The 18,282-nt window shown below is 44.1% G+C and overlaps 1 protein-coding gene across 6 annotated transcripts in view; it reads right to left on the bottom strand.

The window, feature by feature from the left end:
• The window catches only part of Sema6a (semaphorin 6A), a 122,529-nt gene that overhangs the window by 33,754 nt on the left and 70,493 nt on the right, over nucleotides 1–18,282 (bottom strand). For all 6 annotated transcript variants that reach the window (XM_041659932.1, XM_041659936.1, XM_041659935.1 and 3 more), the window contains exons 4-12: nucleotides 17,760–17,820; nucleotides 16,774–16,836; nucleotides 15,947–16,048; nucleotides 10,339–10,429; nucleotides 7,935–8,054; nucleotides 7,168–7,256; nucleotides 6,085–6,302; nucleotides 3,546–3,677; nucleotides 624–779 (exon numbers count right to left, since the gene is read on the bottom strand). In XM_041659932.1, coding sequence (XP_041515866.1) covers nucleotides 624–779; nucleotides 3,546–3,677; nucleotides 6,085–6,302; nucleotides 7,168–7,256; nucleotides 7,935–8,054; nucleotides 10,339–10,429; nucleotides 15,947–16,048; nucleotides 16,774–16,836; nucleotides 17,760–17,820 — 1,032 coding nt within the window. The remainder of the gene's footprint in view (nucleotides 1–623; nucleotides 780–3,545; nucleotides 3,678–6,084; nucleotides 6,303–7,167; nucleotides 7,257–7,934; nucleotides 8,055–10,338; nucleotides 10,430–15,946; nucleotides 16,049–16,773; nucleotides 16,837–17,759; nucleotides 17,821–18,282) is intronic.

Below are 18,282 nucleotides of genomic sequence, written 5' to 3'. Positions count from 1 at the left end.
GTTACGCTCAAGTAATTTTATAATTCAATAAAAGTCAGGGGATTTGAAACAGGGTGAACTCACTATTTTGTGACATCGACTGCCACAATTTAGAAAAGCCTGCTGTAGTATTTGAAAATAAGCTTCCATTACAAAAGATATTGGATGCCATCAGAGCTCTCCAATCAGCTACTACTGCTCTGTTGGCATGCCTTCAGATAACGAATACTAAGGTATAACTCCCTCACGCTGCCATGCCATTACATACACAGTGTCCCTTCATGCCATAACCCAATCATGTGGAACCAAGCAGGTAACAGCTTCTTCTCCCGGGTCCTCCCTCACTATGCCTCTGCACCGCACAGATTGGATTAACAAGCTAATCTGGAAGGAAGTATTTTTCTTTCTTCTAATTGCTGGCACACGGAGAACCGGCCTGAAAATACTGGCACTCTTCTTACTGGGAATGCAGCGATGGGGATTTGGTGGCATCTACCCAGCCCGTCAACATTTCCTAGCTGAATCAGTGCCCAGGATAGCAGAAGATGTTTGTGGCATTTCAAAGCATAATCCACTGACAGAATCCACGAACACAAGATGAAGTCAAGGAAATCCATTGAGGACGCGGTTGGCTTGACACCCACCTGACCATCGTTCTCAGGAACCACGGCCGGTTGATGATGGACGGTACTGCCTCATCCATGAGTGGGTGTGTCTTAATGAAGTTCAGGGTGTCGTCAGGAAGCTCATTGGAGGTTGCATATCTTTCTAAAGACGAGGAGCCGGCACAACAACCTGGCCTAAAATGAGACAAAGGTTGAGGTTGAGGGGTGGGGGAAGAGTTATTTCATGCCTTCTGGCAAAGTCTTTGAATGAACGGCTTCTCGAAGCATCTGGCATGGAGGAGACTGTGCCACAGGCGGCGAAGAGGAAGATGAAGAATGCAGAAGGGCACCAAGAACAATATGCTGAGATTTCCACTGGACCGCCTCCTCATTCTGTGAAGAAGCCTTAGCTGGGACAGCTCAGTTTCATCTCCAGGCAGCTTGGCTTCCTTCCAGATGTGCAAACAAACCCCAGTGAACAGAGATGGAGCTGGAACTGAGTGTGTGTGGGGGGGGGGGGGGGGGGGGGGGGAGGCGTACATCCCAGGGTTGCTTTATGCTATCTGTCAACTTGATACAAACCTAGACACACCTGGGAAGAAAGACCCTCACCTGAGAGACTGTCTCTAATCACTCTGGCCTGTGGGCTTCTCTGTGAGGCGTTTTCTTAACTGGTAATTCATGTAGGAGGATCCTGCTCACTGGGGATGGTACCACCTCTAGGCAAGTGAGCCCAGGCTGTGTCAGAAATGTGGTAGAGCAAACTAGAGGAGGCAAGCCAGTAAGCCATGTGCCTTATGGTTTCTGTGTCAACTTCCGGCCTTGGCTTCCGGCCTTGGCTTCCCTTGATGATAGACAAGAATAAACTCTCCCTAAGTTGTTTTTGGTCATGGTATCTATCATAGCAACAGAAAGCCAACTAGGAAACCTTGCAAGAGGTTCTAGATGCAGTGGTTCTCAACCTTCCTAATGCTGGGATCCTTTAATACAACTCCTTATGTATGGTGTGGTGACCCCAACCATAAAATTATTCATTTTATTTATTTATGTGTTTGTTTGTTTTCAAGACAGGGTATCTCTACAAGCTTTGGAGTCTGTTCTGAAACTAGCTCTTGTAGACCAGGCTGACCTTAAACTCACAGAGATCCACCTGCCTCTGCCTCTCGAGTGCTGGGCATGTGCCACCACTGCCTGGCTCCATAAAATTATTTTATGGCTACCTCATAACTGTAATTTTGCTACCCTTATGAATCATAAATGTCTTATATGCAACCCCCAAACTGGTCACAACCCATAGGTTGAGAGCCACTGTTCCAGAGACATGTATTCTACAAAGGAGGGGACTAGGCTAATGCTTTCACAAGCATAAAAAAGAGAGATTTCCACAGAGGTACACACCAGCAACACTCAGTGTTACAACCTCTCGAAGTCTATTAGTTCACGTGTCGTTCTTGTCTTCGTTTGTTATGAGATTTGGGCAGGTCTGAAAAGCCAGTTACACCGAAGATCTTTCCTGAAAGACCAATTCCTTGCAACTGAGCAGATCACGCAGGTGAACTTTCGAAAGAAATTCTATCATTTGTTGAGGTACATGGAAATCTCAGCAAAGTCAGATCAGAGCATACTAAGTCTGGTGCAGGAGAGGAAACCATGCCCCACGATACAACCTTTTCCCATACCGTGGCGTTACAGCCTGTGGGCCCTCCACAGTCAGCCTGCTCTTCACAAAAGGGATGAGACGAGATAGGGAAGCATGTGGGTACACACAGTGACATGGGAGAAAAATCCCTTAACCCATGTCCTGGTGATGCCTGCATGACACCATATTTATACACCAAGACCCCCCCCCCCCAGAAACCAATCCCTCCACTTTAACTCCCTTTCTTGATCATTCAGAAGGTATTGATGTGGGCAATCTATCTAGTCCCTAATGTGTACTTTCACAATGAGTCTTCCTTGACCAGAGAAGGAACATGGCAGGTAACTCAGCTGACAGAAAGGGATGGCCCCTTGGGCTTCTTTGGTTCCTGATATCTAAATTGATTCAATTAAATGCACTTGTAGGTATCTTGGTAGGACGGCAGACCAAGGGAGACCATTAGAACAACAACAACAACAACAACAACAACAAAAAGCCAGGAAGACATTGGGCTTGCTTCCAGCGCCACATAAACTCAATATAGAGATTTCCCCGTAACTTAGACCACAAGGGGAAAGGTGTTGGGTATAAGTCACAGAGTTGGAAAACATAGGGTCAGGATGGGAAAATATTCTTCTCGAGTTAACTATTTAATGGGAGCATATAAAGAGATTTGATAGATTGATAGAACTGACATTTTTGCAGTGTCTCTGGGTGTTTCTATGTGAGCGAGTCTAGGGCACAGCTTGGGAAAGGCTAGCACCATATTGTAGGTGGACGCAGAAAAGCAACGCACCATACCAAATAACAATTCTTACACTTGTCCTGGCGCCCTGGAATCAACTCTGATCCCACTTGTTCCCCTAAGTCGAGGAAGTATCATTTATATTTTACATTTTATTGGGATTAAAGAGTTCCTATACAATGAGAGGGAGGCACAGCAGAGGTATCTCTCTAGTTATATGAACTTGCACAATACAGTTTACTCTCTGGTCCTTAAATTTTCCACCTATAGACCAACGGGACCAGCTCTAGCAGATGGTTCCTATCACCTATTATATTGGGCAAACCACATTTACAAAGGTTAAGCAGAAGACTAAAAGACATGGTTTGTGGGTACTAAAGATTACTCTGAGTTCTGGTAAGGATTGTGAACGCAAATATCACATCATGAGAGTCTTCCTGTTGTTTTTGGGTCTCTATCTGCCTGGCTTGGGATGCAAGGCTCCAGTGTGTAGTCTTCAGGATGCTCACTATCAGAGAAGCCAGTTTCACCATTTCAGGGTTTAAAGATAGCTGACTAAATAAATATTTGCACATACCTGGGTTTAGGGACGCGCTCGTCTGGAACCGGAGTCCAAGTAGAATCAGGAGACTTCTGTTCCTTGAACCTCCCAGTAAAAACATTGGCAATGTCGAGCATGTCATAGGCACAGACTGCAGACCCGGGGATGCTACAAAGGACATTTCACACCAGGTGTTACTCACATAACTGCTATTCATCCCCTTAGAAAACATACTCTGAAGAAACTCTTATTGCAGGCAGGTAGGATTTAAAGTCCATATCCTGAGCATTATAAATGAAGGGATCATGAGTGTAAAGAGACCAATCAAATTTGCATCAACAGTCTTAAAGAACAGACTCGCTAGTGCAGTAAACTCAAGGGGAAAAGCCCATCATTTCTTCATTGCCTCTTGAGCCCCTTTGTTTGTGGGGTGGGGGAGAATTACGAGCTTATTATAGAAATTCTGTGAACCCCACAGAGAACAGGGTCCTGCCTTTAGTAGCTAGGCCACAGTTTAGGATGGAGATTAAAAAAAAAAAAAAAAAATCAATTCAGGGCAAGCCAGTCAGGACACGTTTCATAGCATAAAATGCCTCCACGGGGTTTTGATGGGTGGTCACTGGTCAGGCTGTAGGACTTTACAGAGAAAGAAAGGCACATTCCAGAACCAGACCTCAGGTCTGGCAAGCCTGTGGTATAGACTGTGTGACAAAAAAATGAGGGAAACAGACTGAGGAGGGAAGGGAGCCAGACCATGCTGGGGCTGGTGTGCTAGACCAAGGTGCTTGCTTGCTCTTTTTCCCCAGTGTAGAGAGGGACCCCTCAAGGATTGGCAGCAATCTGTCATAACCAAGGCTTCCTATGTGGAGGAGGAAGTGGAAAGGGATGGAACGAGAGTGAATAAAGGCCACATGTAATTTAGGATGAAAACGGTATACACATTTGTAGACTGGCAAGTTAGGCTGTCTGATCTGACTGAACAAATAATATTTCTGACACCGCATAATCATTATAAGATAATTTTAGGACCACTTAAGAAAATAAATGAGTTTATAATATATGAGAACTCACTATGGTATTATAATCACAAAGTAACCCAAACTTTTAATAAAACAAAACCCCAAACTAGAAATGTATTTTTAAATCCCACTAACCCCTACATTTCCATGTACCAAGGCAGCATGTTTTCCAAAAACCCTAGATAGATGGGATCTTACATGTGAATATTCAAACCCTGAAATATTTTATATCTTCCCTGTTCTCAAGTCTAAAAATCCCTATAGATGATTAAAGCTTGCCTAAATCTAATCGAATACTTCTTGCTGCGATATAAGCTCCCACTTTCATTTATCTTCAGTGAGAAATCCTTGGCACTTGCTCTCCCTGTAACTGAGGAGTATGAGTTCATCTTTCAGCTCGCTCTCTTCCGAGCTCTACCCAATACCTAGGCATGTCTTTCTAGATGCTATCTTCCAGCTTATCATTTTTCATGCCTGTCATCTAGGCACTCCTGAAGTTCATGAAAGTCCTCGTAAAAAGTCTAATCCTACGTGTATGCTTAGAAGAAGATATTCCGTAAGGAAGCTCTAAAATCATACACAGACAAAAGAGTATGGTGCATGCATTTAGAGCTCATGGTCAGAGGTTACACCCAGAGTTATGCTCATTTCCCCCAATAGTGTTGGGACTCTGAAACCTTATTGGCTTTATGGAGAGCTGGATGCCAGCGAAAGACGGTCATTCTGCTAGTCTATCATTTCCATGCATATTCACTGTGTTGGGATCAATTATTAATGTGCCATTTAATTAATTAATATTTCTGATGAACTAAACATAAAATAGAGATGAACCGACAGTATTTTTAGGGATAGTGTTTAGTGACTTATGAGTCCTCACTAAAACCTTCCCAGCTGCACTCATGCTGGGGTTGGGATCTGGGCCATGAACTAACTGCTTAAACCATTGGAGGTTTGCATCCTCTAGTGGGATACTAACTAGAATCTTGGGTGGAGCCCTTGGCAGGTTCCCTTGCTCCTAAATTTCTCACTGAAGCAACTTCTCAATGTAGCATTTTAATAATGCCCACTCTACACACACACACACACACACACACACACACACACACACTCTCACACACTCACACACTCCCAGTTCAGTCAGGGAAACACTACAAATGAAACAGGAATACCAGATGACCTGTAAGAGATCAGAGGAAGATACTGAATTCCAAACCTGTCCCTTCTATCACTGACTATGTGATCCAGGCAATGAAATGTTTTAAGCTTTTTCTTCATGTGTGAAAAGAGAACAATAAAATTTGGTTTACCGAAAGGATTCACATACAAAGGATTTAATGTCAGTCATATAAATTGACGATATTGCCATAACTTACTTCCCTAAAAATCTTAATTTAATAATGCTCACAAATTCTAATTAGTTCATTGATGAAAACTCAAAGTAATGCTTGTTATGTACAAATAGTGACGGCTGCCTTTCCATCAGCTGCAAATCTTTTCCCCAAGGAAAAGGGAGCTGGGAAGAATATATTAGGTCAACACAGCCAGGGCATGGTTACCTGTTATAAGGTGTGGAAAAGGTTGCCAAGACAACGTCACGGCCATTAATGCGAATCACATCTGTAACCGCCTGGAGTATATTGAAATAAAAATGAGAGTCTCCAGGCACTGAGCAGTTCAGGCGAGCCTTCAGGAAAGACGTCCACTGCTTCTCCAGGACTCTCTGAGACCCTCCCATGTCATTCTTACAAACCTGAGCCACCCTAGGGAAGACAACCTGCGGAGAAAGGCACACAGAGAGGATGAAATGCAGATCTTAGAAGATTTTGCCTTCGCCAAACAGAAATGGAACAACAAGCTACTTAATTTAATAATGCATTTCTAAAATCAAAACAAAAAAAAAAGGAAGAAAAAAGGAAAAACGTCAGCATAGAAACAGAATGTTTTAAAAGATAAGGCGATGGCATTTAATACGGAGCCATAAATCCTTCAGGGGATGAGCTCCCAGCCACATAAACTCATTTCCATACAGACTGCTTAGCTTTTATTTCCTCAGACAAAAGCACACTTTGTATGCGCCATCTCTGCCATCCCTACTGCCTGCCTCTGGGGTCTGAAATTTCATACTTGGAGTGTGAGTCCTTCTAACCGTGCAAGCCACCCTGGTATTTTGTTTGCGCCCTCTAACTCAGTGACCTTGATCTGCTGTCTGGTAAAAAAAAAAAAAAAAAAAAAAAAATAGCTGAAATAAACATCCTCTAACTGTAATCTTGCTTTCTACAATAAAACGAAGACTCAGTTTGCCTAAAGATACTGGGTATGGATTCTCTCTATGGAGTCACTCAATTAAAAGGGGAAATTGTACCTGGGAGCTACATCTCAAAACACTTCAAATGAAACAACCAAACATCTGTTAGTTAGATCTTCAGTGGAGAAATTCAAGAGGTTCCCTGTAATTTGTTACTGTTCTGAAAAAGTGGCTTGGGCTTCCAGACAGCTTAGTCTGTCGCTTCTGCCCATCCATAGTTGTGTTGTTACTGGGTTCACAATTTGCATCTCAAGGTCATTTAAAACAACACTGGTTGCAAAGACAGGTCTCTGAAAATGTCACAAAGGGAGCCAGGGATGCCCTCCCCTCTTACCTTCCCCATGGTGTTGTACTCTACCGCAATTTCTCTGAAGAAGAAGTAGATATAGTCTCCATAATCCAGTGCTTGGACAAAGTAGGGCTCTGTGGACAAATGGGCATGTTAATTGGAGATATGTCACATAGTGTTAAGAGAATTTTAATCAAGTGTAGCCAAAGACGTGTTATTAATTGAAAGCGTAGGGCTATTAGACATGTGGTTAACACTAACCAACTCTAATGGCTTCACAAGTGCCGGCGCTAGTGATTTCAGAAAGCACTTGAGCCTACAAATTACATCTTTCCCAAGCTTTGCCACCGAGGGTGAAGAATAAGTACGCTTTGCAAATCTCCGGAGTTTTATTTTTCACGGTGGAACGTCCATATTGCCTAGAGTAGTTGGTGCACACTGCTCCGTCACCCTGACTCACACAGGCCTGGGAATGGCTGATTTCCTGTTCCCCACCACTTCATCCCCCGTTCCCTTTCATGAATGCTCTGTTCAGCTCTTTTCATGAGGGACTCTGGAATGAGAGTTTGGGGCAGGGAAAGATGAATGTTATGCATTCTATTGTCGCAGCGCTGGTGGTTTTGCTAATACTCCAGAAGTTCACGGGAAGGGGAACAGGGAGGCAAATAAATGAGTGGAGGCAAAGGATGCAATTTACATGGTTTCGGCTGTCAGAAACCATTACCAAAATGAATCTACAGTCTGGTCCATCCAGACTCTAAATCTCTTACGAGGTCTGCGTCGCTCCTCCCTCTCTTCATTTAATTGCTCACCTTTCAACCACTTGGAATCATGTTTGACGGTCCTGAGGGTAGGGCTGTCTCCAAGGCTTCTGTAAATGACCGCATCAATGGCCAGGAAGTCAGTTACTGTGGCAGAGTAGAGTTTTCCCTCTGAGGAGAAAAGGGAAAGAGTCGAACAGGGTACCAAACAAGGCAGGGATGGATGACAGTGAAGATGTACCCTAGACTGCTCTCCAACATCAGGCAAATGAGATGGGACAACTGGGAAAAATCCAAGAAAAAATGCTTGGCCCACGCTCACCATTTGAGATGGGGATCATGAGAAAGGAAACATTTTTCATTTTTAAAATTGCACGGCAATTTTTCCAAGCAACAGTGGCAGCGGCAGCTGCTCAGGGAACAGAGTAAATGAAATATGCTATTTGCTTCACTTGATTAGACGGACCTTGACTGAAATCTCAAGGCCAAGGACCCTTGGACACTACTCCTGCCATCAAGCCATGGCCAACTGGATTAGGAGGGAGTCGTGAGACATAATAAGAGAGCGACTGTATCAACAAAGGCTTTAAATCCATTCAGAAATATGGATGACCTGAGTCCGAGCTGAGTTTGATTGAGTAAGGGGAAGAGGGAGACTCATAGGCTCCGGTGGCTGACCAGATGCCTACTTCTGTCCTGAGACTCACAGTCCCTCTTTTCCTTAGTCATAAAAGTACAGGCTCACTCAGTTGGGCCCAGCTTTTGAGTTCTGGGGATTCAAATTCAGGTCTTCATGCTAGGATGGCAATCACTTTACCCATAGAGCTACCTCCTTAAGTGTGTTCGATCCATTTTTAATGAATTTTATGGTTCCATTAATTATATTCAAAGAAACTTATGTATGACATAGTGCACTTTAAGTTTTTCCATATGTAAAATCTGTGGCTGATAGTTAAGTAAAAAACCTTGAATAAACATCTTTTTAGAAAATTTTTTTAGATGCATTTATTTTATGTGCATGAGTATTTTGTTATCATGTAGGTATGTGCACCATGTGTGTGCCTGGTGACCAGGGATGTCAAAGAAAAGAATGCATAGGCTCTCAGGGAACTGGAGTTAAAGATGGTTGTAGACACCACAGGGGTGCTGGGAAGCAAACCCAGGTCCTCCGAAAAACAGTGAGTGCTCTTAACCTCTGAGCCATTTCCTGCTTGCACCATATCCTGCCTCTGTTGGCAATAATGGCATTTACTTCTAACAAGGCTCATCCATTAGCAAATACTTAGTTTTTATAAGATGTCAAACGTTCCAGTGCAAAATGATCCAATATCCCTCCTGCTTGGATAAGGAAACATGTCTTTTTCCTTGTAGCTGTTGGAAGCGAGGCAGCCGTCACAGTCAGTCCCCTTTCTAGTTCAGAAGTCTTCTCTTTAGATTCCATTTAACACCGAGTCTTCCCTCGCCTTGTTGCTGACAGTACAGGGATGCTTCTGTCTGTGCTGTGCTGGAACCTTCCTGTTTCTGCACTCTGACCCCATGGACCAACCCCAAATGGGAGACACTGAGAAGGAGCTGGGAATTAACTGCTACATAACCAAAGCCCAAGAGTTCCCACAGCAGTTAGGCTCTGCCAGGTTTTTGCTGTCATGATGGTAAGGACAGCTGACGGTCTGACTACATCCTAGAACAACGAATCCCTTTTATACCCAACACGTCTCTCTGCACCCTCTTCCACATATACAGCTGACACTGAATTCCTAAACAAACTTCCCAACTAAAACATGCTCATATACAAAAATCCCACGAAACTGGAAAATGCTGGCCTACTAGCTACTTCTCTACAGCCTGTTCAGCAGGAACAGGGGCTCCCATAGGCGATCAGTAACTCAGCACTATGGCCGTTTGGTCAGAGGTATGCACATAGTCGAATCAGATCAATGGCATTTGAGAAGCCTGCTGCTCTAGCGCTGTGAAGAAGCTTCCAGAAACGTCCTTTTACTTCTCCCTTTTTGTTCTATCTGTAAACAAGAAGATCTGCAGCCTTTGAGACTGGGAGAACAGCCATCCCACAAAGAAGGGAATGAAGAGCAGGGAAATGGCCATGAGAGACATGCCATAAATACTGTCAACCTGACCTCCAGCATTAGAACCTCATTGGTGGTTCCACATAAGGTTTTCTATCACCTAAGCCCAAACTTCCCATTCACCCATGCGATATTTGTGCCATCATCCTTTCACGAAGGCACAAAAAGCCTGCGGGAGTGGGGCAGAGACCTCTTTTGAGAACCAAAACTACAGTTCCCAACCTAATTTCAAATGGAAGAGGCATTCTCAATTACAGTATTCACCAGAGAATCCGTACAACTGTGACTCCGCAGATCCTTCCAAACAGATTCTCCACCACAGGCTGAAAGATGCAAAGCCAAACCGAATAAGGAGAAATCAGGTCACCTACCTGCGAACAGGGCGATGTTGGCATGTTTGGCATCATAAGGGCATCTGGCCATTCCGCTAAATTCATCCCCGAAAGTTTCCAAAGTATCGATCTAAATAAAATAACGGAATTACCACCAGTTACCGACAACAGTAACAGAAACCGATATTTAAAAGTAATTTACAGGCACCTTGCAAATGCATCCTTGTAAATACCCACTAAAGTAAATCTATTAGTTTCAGATAAGAAAAAGAGGCTTTGAGAGACGATTTACTTGATTAAGACTCTGTAATTAAGGTAGTGTGAAATTTGACTGTGTCTGATTGGCTCTTAACCCATTACAATAGACAGATTTCCATACCCTCGTGGAATGGTCAATAAATAAGCATTTTAGACGAAGGTATTTCTAAGGTAATTGCCGGGAAAATCTACCTGCCCCAATTATCTCATGAGTCGTGAACTCTAGAGAGAATGAACTGCATTTCTGGATTTGTTTTGCCTGATGAGTCCTTCCTTTGTGGATTAAATCCCAGTAGGAAACACTGGAATTTTTTTCTCCAGTTGGTTAGCGGAACAGTGTGGCATCAGCCAAGATGAAAAACATGCTAGCTAGCAAAACTCAGATGGCCTCAGCAGCTACGTCAGTCCAGTTTCAGAATGAGCTGCAGAGAAGCAGAGGGCCCAAAGGTGAGGGGCCTATGTAGGTCAAAGGCAGTGAGAGGAGGGGCTGCTACCTGCTGATGCCTGAGCCCAGCCTGGCTCTAGCTCCTTTACTCTAAATAAGAGGAGGTTAGAGCCGAGGTGCTTGTGAGTTATATTTGGCTCTATTAGTATGGAGAGATAAGGGCAGAGACAGAGGCAAAGGGAAAATGAGGAGAAAGAGAAGAAACTGAACACGGATTTTAAGTCTTATACAAAATCCTGGATTTCTTCTTTCTTTTGAGCAGTAGAAGTCAATGCATGTCTTTCTTACTCATGTGGCCATTCCTCAACTGTTACAGGTAACACACACACACCAGGCCCACAGGCATTTGTGGATTGGCAAAGGCTCCCCAGTTGTCCGCCAAATGCCATTGCTCTTTCCTCCAGAGCACACTACAGCACATTGCCCCGCCTCCCCACACTCTGATGCAGCTGTGTGACCATGTTCTGGCCAAGGACATGTGAGGATCAGCCACCTTGGTCCTTTCTGCTTCCCCTTGGCATATTACAGACGATGGCAGCAGGACCCTCAGAGAGGGCAAAGGTAGCCTCGGGAAAGACTCAGATCTTCTCAACCCCTCTGTAGAATAGACACATCTCCCTGACCACACTTGGCTGTGAGGAAGGCACACCTGTCACATGACTCAGAGGTTAGCGCCGATGTTAATCCGGCGCCTGCTGTCTGCTCCCTCATTTCTTAGTAGGTAAGAGCTCAACCCCAAGTTCAAAAAATTGATCTCATTAACATTGTTATTGTCACAGCCATTTCTAGCCTCCTCTTAGCTTAAACATAGTTTGACCACCGATCTGAGGACGAAGAGAAGATAAACCTAAAACAGAAAAGGTCACCTGCAGTGCACCAAGCTGCCCAAATCAAGGCACTTGAAGTCACTGGTCAAGAGTAGAAGCTGAGGATGTGATAGGCATTGTGCTATCCTGTCATTTGTACCTTCTGCTCTAATGTCTCCACTGGACATGACAGAACTTTCTTCTTTGAGGTGGCCCCTGTATTAAGTTATCCTGTGTTTGTGCACTGCATTTGTAAATCCCACAAAACAGCAGTGTATAAAATGTAACCATTGGGGGGGGGGTAAGAAAGTCAAGTCAGAGGCATCCTTTAAAGCAATGTATTCTCCCTTGCCAGAACATTCCTCACAAGGCTCTTTTTCAGATACTTTATCCCAACAAGAGCTTTGGGTTGAACTGCATAGACTGTGTGGTCTGTGGGTCTTACAGGTACTCAGCAATGAACAAACACATCACACAACGGAAATGACTTATTTAAGCAGGGCCCGCTCTAACCCTAACATCAAGAGGGATGCGGGACCTTCTCCTAAATGAGTGGCTGTAGCTACAACGGAGTCAAAGCGGGAAGCTTAAGAGTACTGTGCCGATTTATGTCTTTGGGAAGGCCTAGAGGCTAAACAAATAAATAAATACCATAGTGAAATACCTCTGTCCATGACGTAAGAACTAATCCTTGCAGTCACAGAAATCTCCAAATGAAACCATAGCTCCTGGGAAATCAAATCCCCATAGAAGACAAGTAGTGATATAAAGACCCCGCTTAACTTTTATGGACAGTTCAGGTGGTCTACAGCTCCAAAGGAGGAAGGAGTAGAGCTTTGGAAAAAGTGCAAAGCCCCCAAGTTCTTCCCCACCTAATTTTGTTGGGGTCTAAAATCTTTCTAACACATTCAACTTTATTTTAAAACAACAGCAGAAAATTTATAACTTAAGATGTGGTGAGGAGGTAAAAACCAAGTGGCTGCTGAGTTACTCTAATAACATCGCCACTTGCTTCTCTGCTAGAAAGAAACAGGAGCCTCATGGTGGAAAGGCAGTCAGTCAATGGTTTGCTTTGAGTCTTTGGTCTTGATCTGTTCATAAAAAGCATGGAAGAGAGCGGCTGTTGCCTCCCTCTAACACAGGGGTTCTCAACCTTCCTAATGCTGTGAGTCTTGAATACAGTTTCTCATGTTGTGGTGACTCCCCCTCAACTATAAAATGATTTTCATTGCTACCTCATAACTGTAATCTTACTACTGTTATGAACTACAATATAAATATTTGTATTTTCTGAGGGTCTCAGGTCACCTCTGTGAAAGGGTTATTTGACCCCAAAGGGGTCGCAACCCACAGATTGAGAACCACTGTTGTAGCACAACACGTCACACTGTGCCCCAAGTCTAACAGAACAATGCAGTGCTGGGCACTGAGGCAGGATGAGAGTGAACACCATCCTGTGTGTAGCTTCGGAGAGCACCAGACTGCTGGTCATGTCACCACGGGTGTGGCTGCAAGTGAGAGGCGGACAGCATTGCTACAGGTGAGGGACGGTGGGAAAAGGAATACACACGGGTGGAATGAGCTAGAACACTCTTAGCCTGTGTGTCACAGTGCCAGGAAAACCTGCAACTTCTCACCAAAGACAGCTTTCGATTCCTTTGAATGTGTTAGAAGCCTTAGTCTTAATGAGTCCTAAACAATGACAAATGGGGATGGAATGCCAAGTAGTAAAATTAAAGCTGAAATAGCAGCTGGAAGCTCTTACTAGAGTAAATACGGGCTAGATGGGCTATAGTCATTAAAAACAGATAGGTCCTATCTACTTTAATCCCGGCTCTTTCCTTTCAAAATAGACTTTCCTGTACGACTCTTCCTTTTATCTTAGAGGTTGTATCTTGGGCAGTACCTCTTCTTGTTTCACCCTAATCTTGTTCACCCTGCTGAAACCAGTTTCCAAGCACAAGGTGGAAGATGAAACAAAGACCTTCTTTTCAACCTTTCTTGCCAAGAAGAGGCCTGAGTTGGGAGGTCTTTTCCGGGTAAGCCTGAGGGTTGACGCCAGCCCACCATGGCTTCTCATATCCTCTGTGCCATTGAGGTATCACTTTGTGAGGACAAAACCCAATCTATTTCTCTCCACACAGCTCCTGAAAGAAATCTTCCATCCGTTGTCTTGCTGGATGTACTCGTGCTATATGGGTATTTCCTGCTGTCCTGGTTGGGTTTTCTGTCAACTTGACAGAAACTAGAGCCATCTGAGGGAACCTCCACTGAGAAAATGCCTCTGTAAGATTAACCTGTAGGAAAGACTATGGAGGCATTTTCTTGATTAATAATTAATATGGGACGGGAGGGAGCTCATTGTGGGTGGTGCTACTCCTGGGCAGGGGGTGCTGGATTGAAAATGAAATCAGGCTGAGCAAGCCACGGGAAGCAAGTCAATAAGCAGCTTTCCTCCATGGCCTCTGCTTCAGGTCCCACCACGAGGTTCCTGCCTTAAGTTCCTGTTTTACATCCCCCCCCCCCCCCCCGTTGATGGACTATTACCTGGAATTGTAAGCCTAAATAAAACCTTTCCTCCCCAAGTTGCTTTTGGTCATGGTGTTCTATCACTTAATAGAAGCACTAAAACACCTGCATGATACCACCCAGAAATCGTATTGTAGAACTCCCACCTCCCAGTGCCCTGTGAATTCTCTATTCCATCCAGCAGACTGGAGGCAGCCCCATCACCCGCTCTTCAAGAGACAGTCCAGGAGGCCTTATTGACACCTAACTCTCTTTCCCTCCTTGTTGTGCGACTCATCAATTACTAAGCCTCCCAGGGTTATTGTTTTTCTTGAATCTATTCTCTTTCCTTCTTTCCTGGGACAACCTACCTTTTCAGTTTCTTGTCATTGTCCCTTGTCACTTCAGGGTCCAACACATCAGAGCTAGATGAAGTTGCCCAAGCTCCGTAGGCTGTTTCTCATGCTGAGTCTCTGCTTGCACTGCTCTCAGTACCCAGAATGCCCTCAGCATTCAATTGGCTGACTTCCTACCACCCTTAAGACAAAGGGTAGAGACTACGTCCTTCGTGATTTATTCCACCAGGTGCGGGCTTGGGAGGCACTATTCAGATTCTGAGTCATCATAAATGTGTTTCATGCCCTTGGCAGAGTCTCCATGTGGTATTAACGCTCCAGCTAGGAGCCCAGAAGGTGGGGACTTTTTAGAAGAGTCTCACCTGCCTGCTTCTTACACTTCTACCCCCTTTATCTCAGGTGACGGTAAAGACGACTGTGCTGTGCTTCCTCAACTAATCACGCCATTTGACCGAAGCGCCAACTCCGTGGACACACAGCATTTCTCCTGGGGCTTGGCCTTCCTAGCGGCCAACACTTCTCTGCCTTTACAGTCTCAGTGCTTGGCTACTATAGAAGACATCAACATATGTTTCCTGAGGAAAAACTGTGGCACAAAGAAAACCTAACAGCAGCAGAGCCAAGATGCGAGAGCTCTGGCCCTTCTGCTCCAGCAACTCAGGGGCTCCCAGTTTCCTCAACTGTAAACCACCCCCCCCCAACTTGATTTCCTGAGTCTTTGAGGCCAATCCTTTCTTTCTTTTTTTTTCTTTCCTTTTCCTCTTGTATACAGGCCAAAGCAAGTAAGGCCATGGCCAAGTGAGCTGGTACAAATTGGAATTACATTCCTCTCTTGAAAAATCTTACAATGCAGGAGTCTATGGTTTCAAGCAGCATGCTTTGGCAATGTCTTTTACAATAGGAATTCCTTACCAATTAAGTGAGCTTTGGTCCTTACAGAGGTAATACAGGAGTGGGAGGGACAAAGAGCAGAAGAGAGGAAATGCACGTGCCACTATATGTGGTAAGCAGGCAGTCTCCCGAACAATAGAGACTTCTAGAAATCATCTTCACCTGAGAGGCTCTTTAAAGGTGTGTCAGTCAATGCTGAACAAACAGGAATCTTCAGAGCCTGCTCAGGAACACCCTCTTGTAGCGATACACCAAGCTGGGTAAGCGAAGCAAACCCGTATGGCGTTGAGTTACCTCTGCGGTGGCTGCAGGTACTGTGACAGTACATTACGAAATCACCTCCTGGCAGTGAGCTTACCGTCAGACAAACAGATAACATTTACCTTGTAGTTTCTGCAGGAAGGGTTGAAGGCATTGGTTCCACAGACGAACAGGGTATCGTCATTCTTCTTGAGGAGAACTTTAATGAAATTGTGACATTCATCCTGAAACAAGAATCGAACCGGTCTGAACAGAATCCATGCAGCACAAAAGCCCATTCATCCCCACAGACCGTGATCCAACAACAGAAAAATCACTCACACATGGAGAGGAGCGTGTGTAAGGATACAGAGCCAGACCGCCCCCCAGTTACATGGTCAAATTGTTGCTGATGTCAACCAAGAGAGGACGTCCATGAGTGTTTCAACAGTAAATACAAACGTGGCAGAGAATGGTAACTTATGCTTCTTTCATTTCACAGAAGAAAGGGGGATTAAATGCAGCGACCCCTTATCATAGTAATTTCAATGCTAGATATTCTAGGGTTTCTTAAAGACACCTCTATGTTATCCTTTGACCAAAGGCCCAGAAGCCTGTGAGTCCGTTGTGTTTCACAGGAGTGCTTCCACAGGCCGGAGGTGTGCCCTGGCCTGCAAGGTGGGTTCCTGGGACAGATCACTCAGGAGGCTCAGGAGACCAGCTCTGAGTCAGTAATCCCTACCGGGCCCGAGGAGGAGCCCTCGCTGCAGCCCCGGCAGCTGTTGTAATATTTCATCACATTAAGAGCAAACTATTTTTGCAAATTAAAGCTTTCAATAAGTTGATGGAAAAAGCAATTACGGGGGAAAAGGGAATACCAAGATGCATTCAAATCATAGTCTACGGCTGGAGATAACCGTCAAACAAGTAACCCGAAGTGGCAGCCGCAGGAGAAATGGAAATTGCCTACCTTATGTTTCCCCTTCATCCTGCACGTGTCTACATCAGCCTGTCTAGATTTCCATGTCAGTTTCTGCAGGGATCAAGAAAGAAATCAATTAGAGCCCAGAGGTTGTTGCATTTGATTTTAGAAGTAAAAGTTCCCTCGGGGCGACTAGAGACTAAACATATTTATGGAAAGCTTTCTACACCCTTTCCACACATGATTCATTCACCAGACAACAAATATTAGACACAAAAACTTTTTTTGCTTGATTTTGACTTCTTATCTGTTCATTAAACGACAGGAGGGACCGCTTTGGGAGATGAGGAGACAGGAGAAGCGCGGGGATTTCATAGAAAATATCCAAAGGAAACGTGCAAAGTTGTGCTCATCTGGGTAAAATATGTGTCACTGACATTTTTGTTCAGTTCATCAATCAGTGTTTGCAAAAAAAATGACCTTTCCCTGAAAATATGGAAATCATTTTCTTAAACATAAAGTGGACATTCACTGCGGGCAGACAGCAATTTATTTAGGTTGTGCTCCTTCGTATAAATTCATGGGGCTGAGTCTCCGACTTGTACTGCAGAGTTTTATTAACTAGAATATCCCCATGCGGAGCCATGAGAAAAGCTTGCGTTCGGCTTTAAGTACGTCTAGATGATGATTCAAGTCCAGAACCAGCCAAGGAACATCCAAGCTGCATGGCGTGGATGCACTAACATTGGGACAGTTTTTTAATATGCTTGGGGGACAGAGTTTTACTTATGAAAATTGATATTTTCTTGGATAGACGTGGCAATATTTTAATAAAGGATTTTACAAATTACACAAAATCCCCAAATGTCTACCCACACACTGATGAACTATCTGTTTTGAAATGTGGAATAAACTCTAAATCTGGCTTTACGAAAGGTATGCTGGCATCAGCCCTACCAACCCAACCACTGCATTTAAGGTATGTATTCCCTAAGGACTCCCGTTTTAGAAAGATGGGTTTAAAAACAACTTACTTTGCTACAATAAATTTCTTCTGTGTGGGATGTGTCTATATCAACAGTATAAATATGGTCCCTGTAAAAGAGAAGTTAATACAAAGTCAAACACAAGAGTTAAACCAACACATTTTCTATGGAATAAATTTATTATGTTTGGAGCAGATAAGCCCATGACTATATTAGTTAAAACAAAACCAAATAACAACAACAAAAAAGCTATCAACCAGGTTGTGGTGGTGCATGCCTTTAATCCTAGCACTCAGGAGGCCGAGGCAGGCAGATCTCTGCATTCAGGGCCAGCCTGGTCTACAGAGTGAGCTCCAAGACAGCCAGAGCTACACAGAGAAAGCCTGTCACAAAAGCAAGATATCCACATGCTAGAAAAAAAAGAAAGAATTTAGCGTAAGAGATTATCTTGAACCACATTTGGTCCTTAAGATTTTATCATATCGAGTTGATACACAAAAGCTTTCGGCAGCTATTCTCCTAATCTCAGAACTACAGAGCCACATATATATGTGTGTGTGTGTGTGTGTGT

Source organism: Microtus oregoni, unplaced genomic scaffold (assembly GCF_018167655.1).
Source record: "Microtus oregoni isolate MIOR12 unplaced genomic scaffold, Mior012 000011F_ref0000422, whole genome shotgun sequence".
Lineage (NCBI taxonomy): Eukaryota > Metazoa > Chordata > Mammalia > Rodentia > Cricetidae > Microtus > Microtus oregoni.
This window is presented reverse-complemented; position numbering and strand designations above follow the sequence as displayed.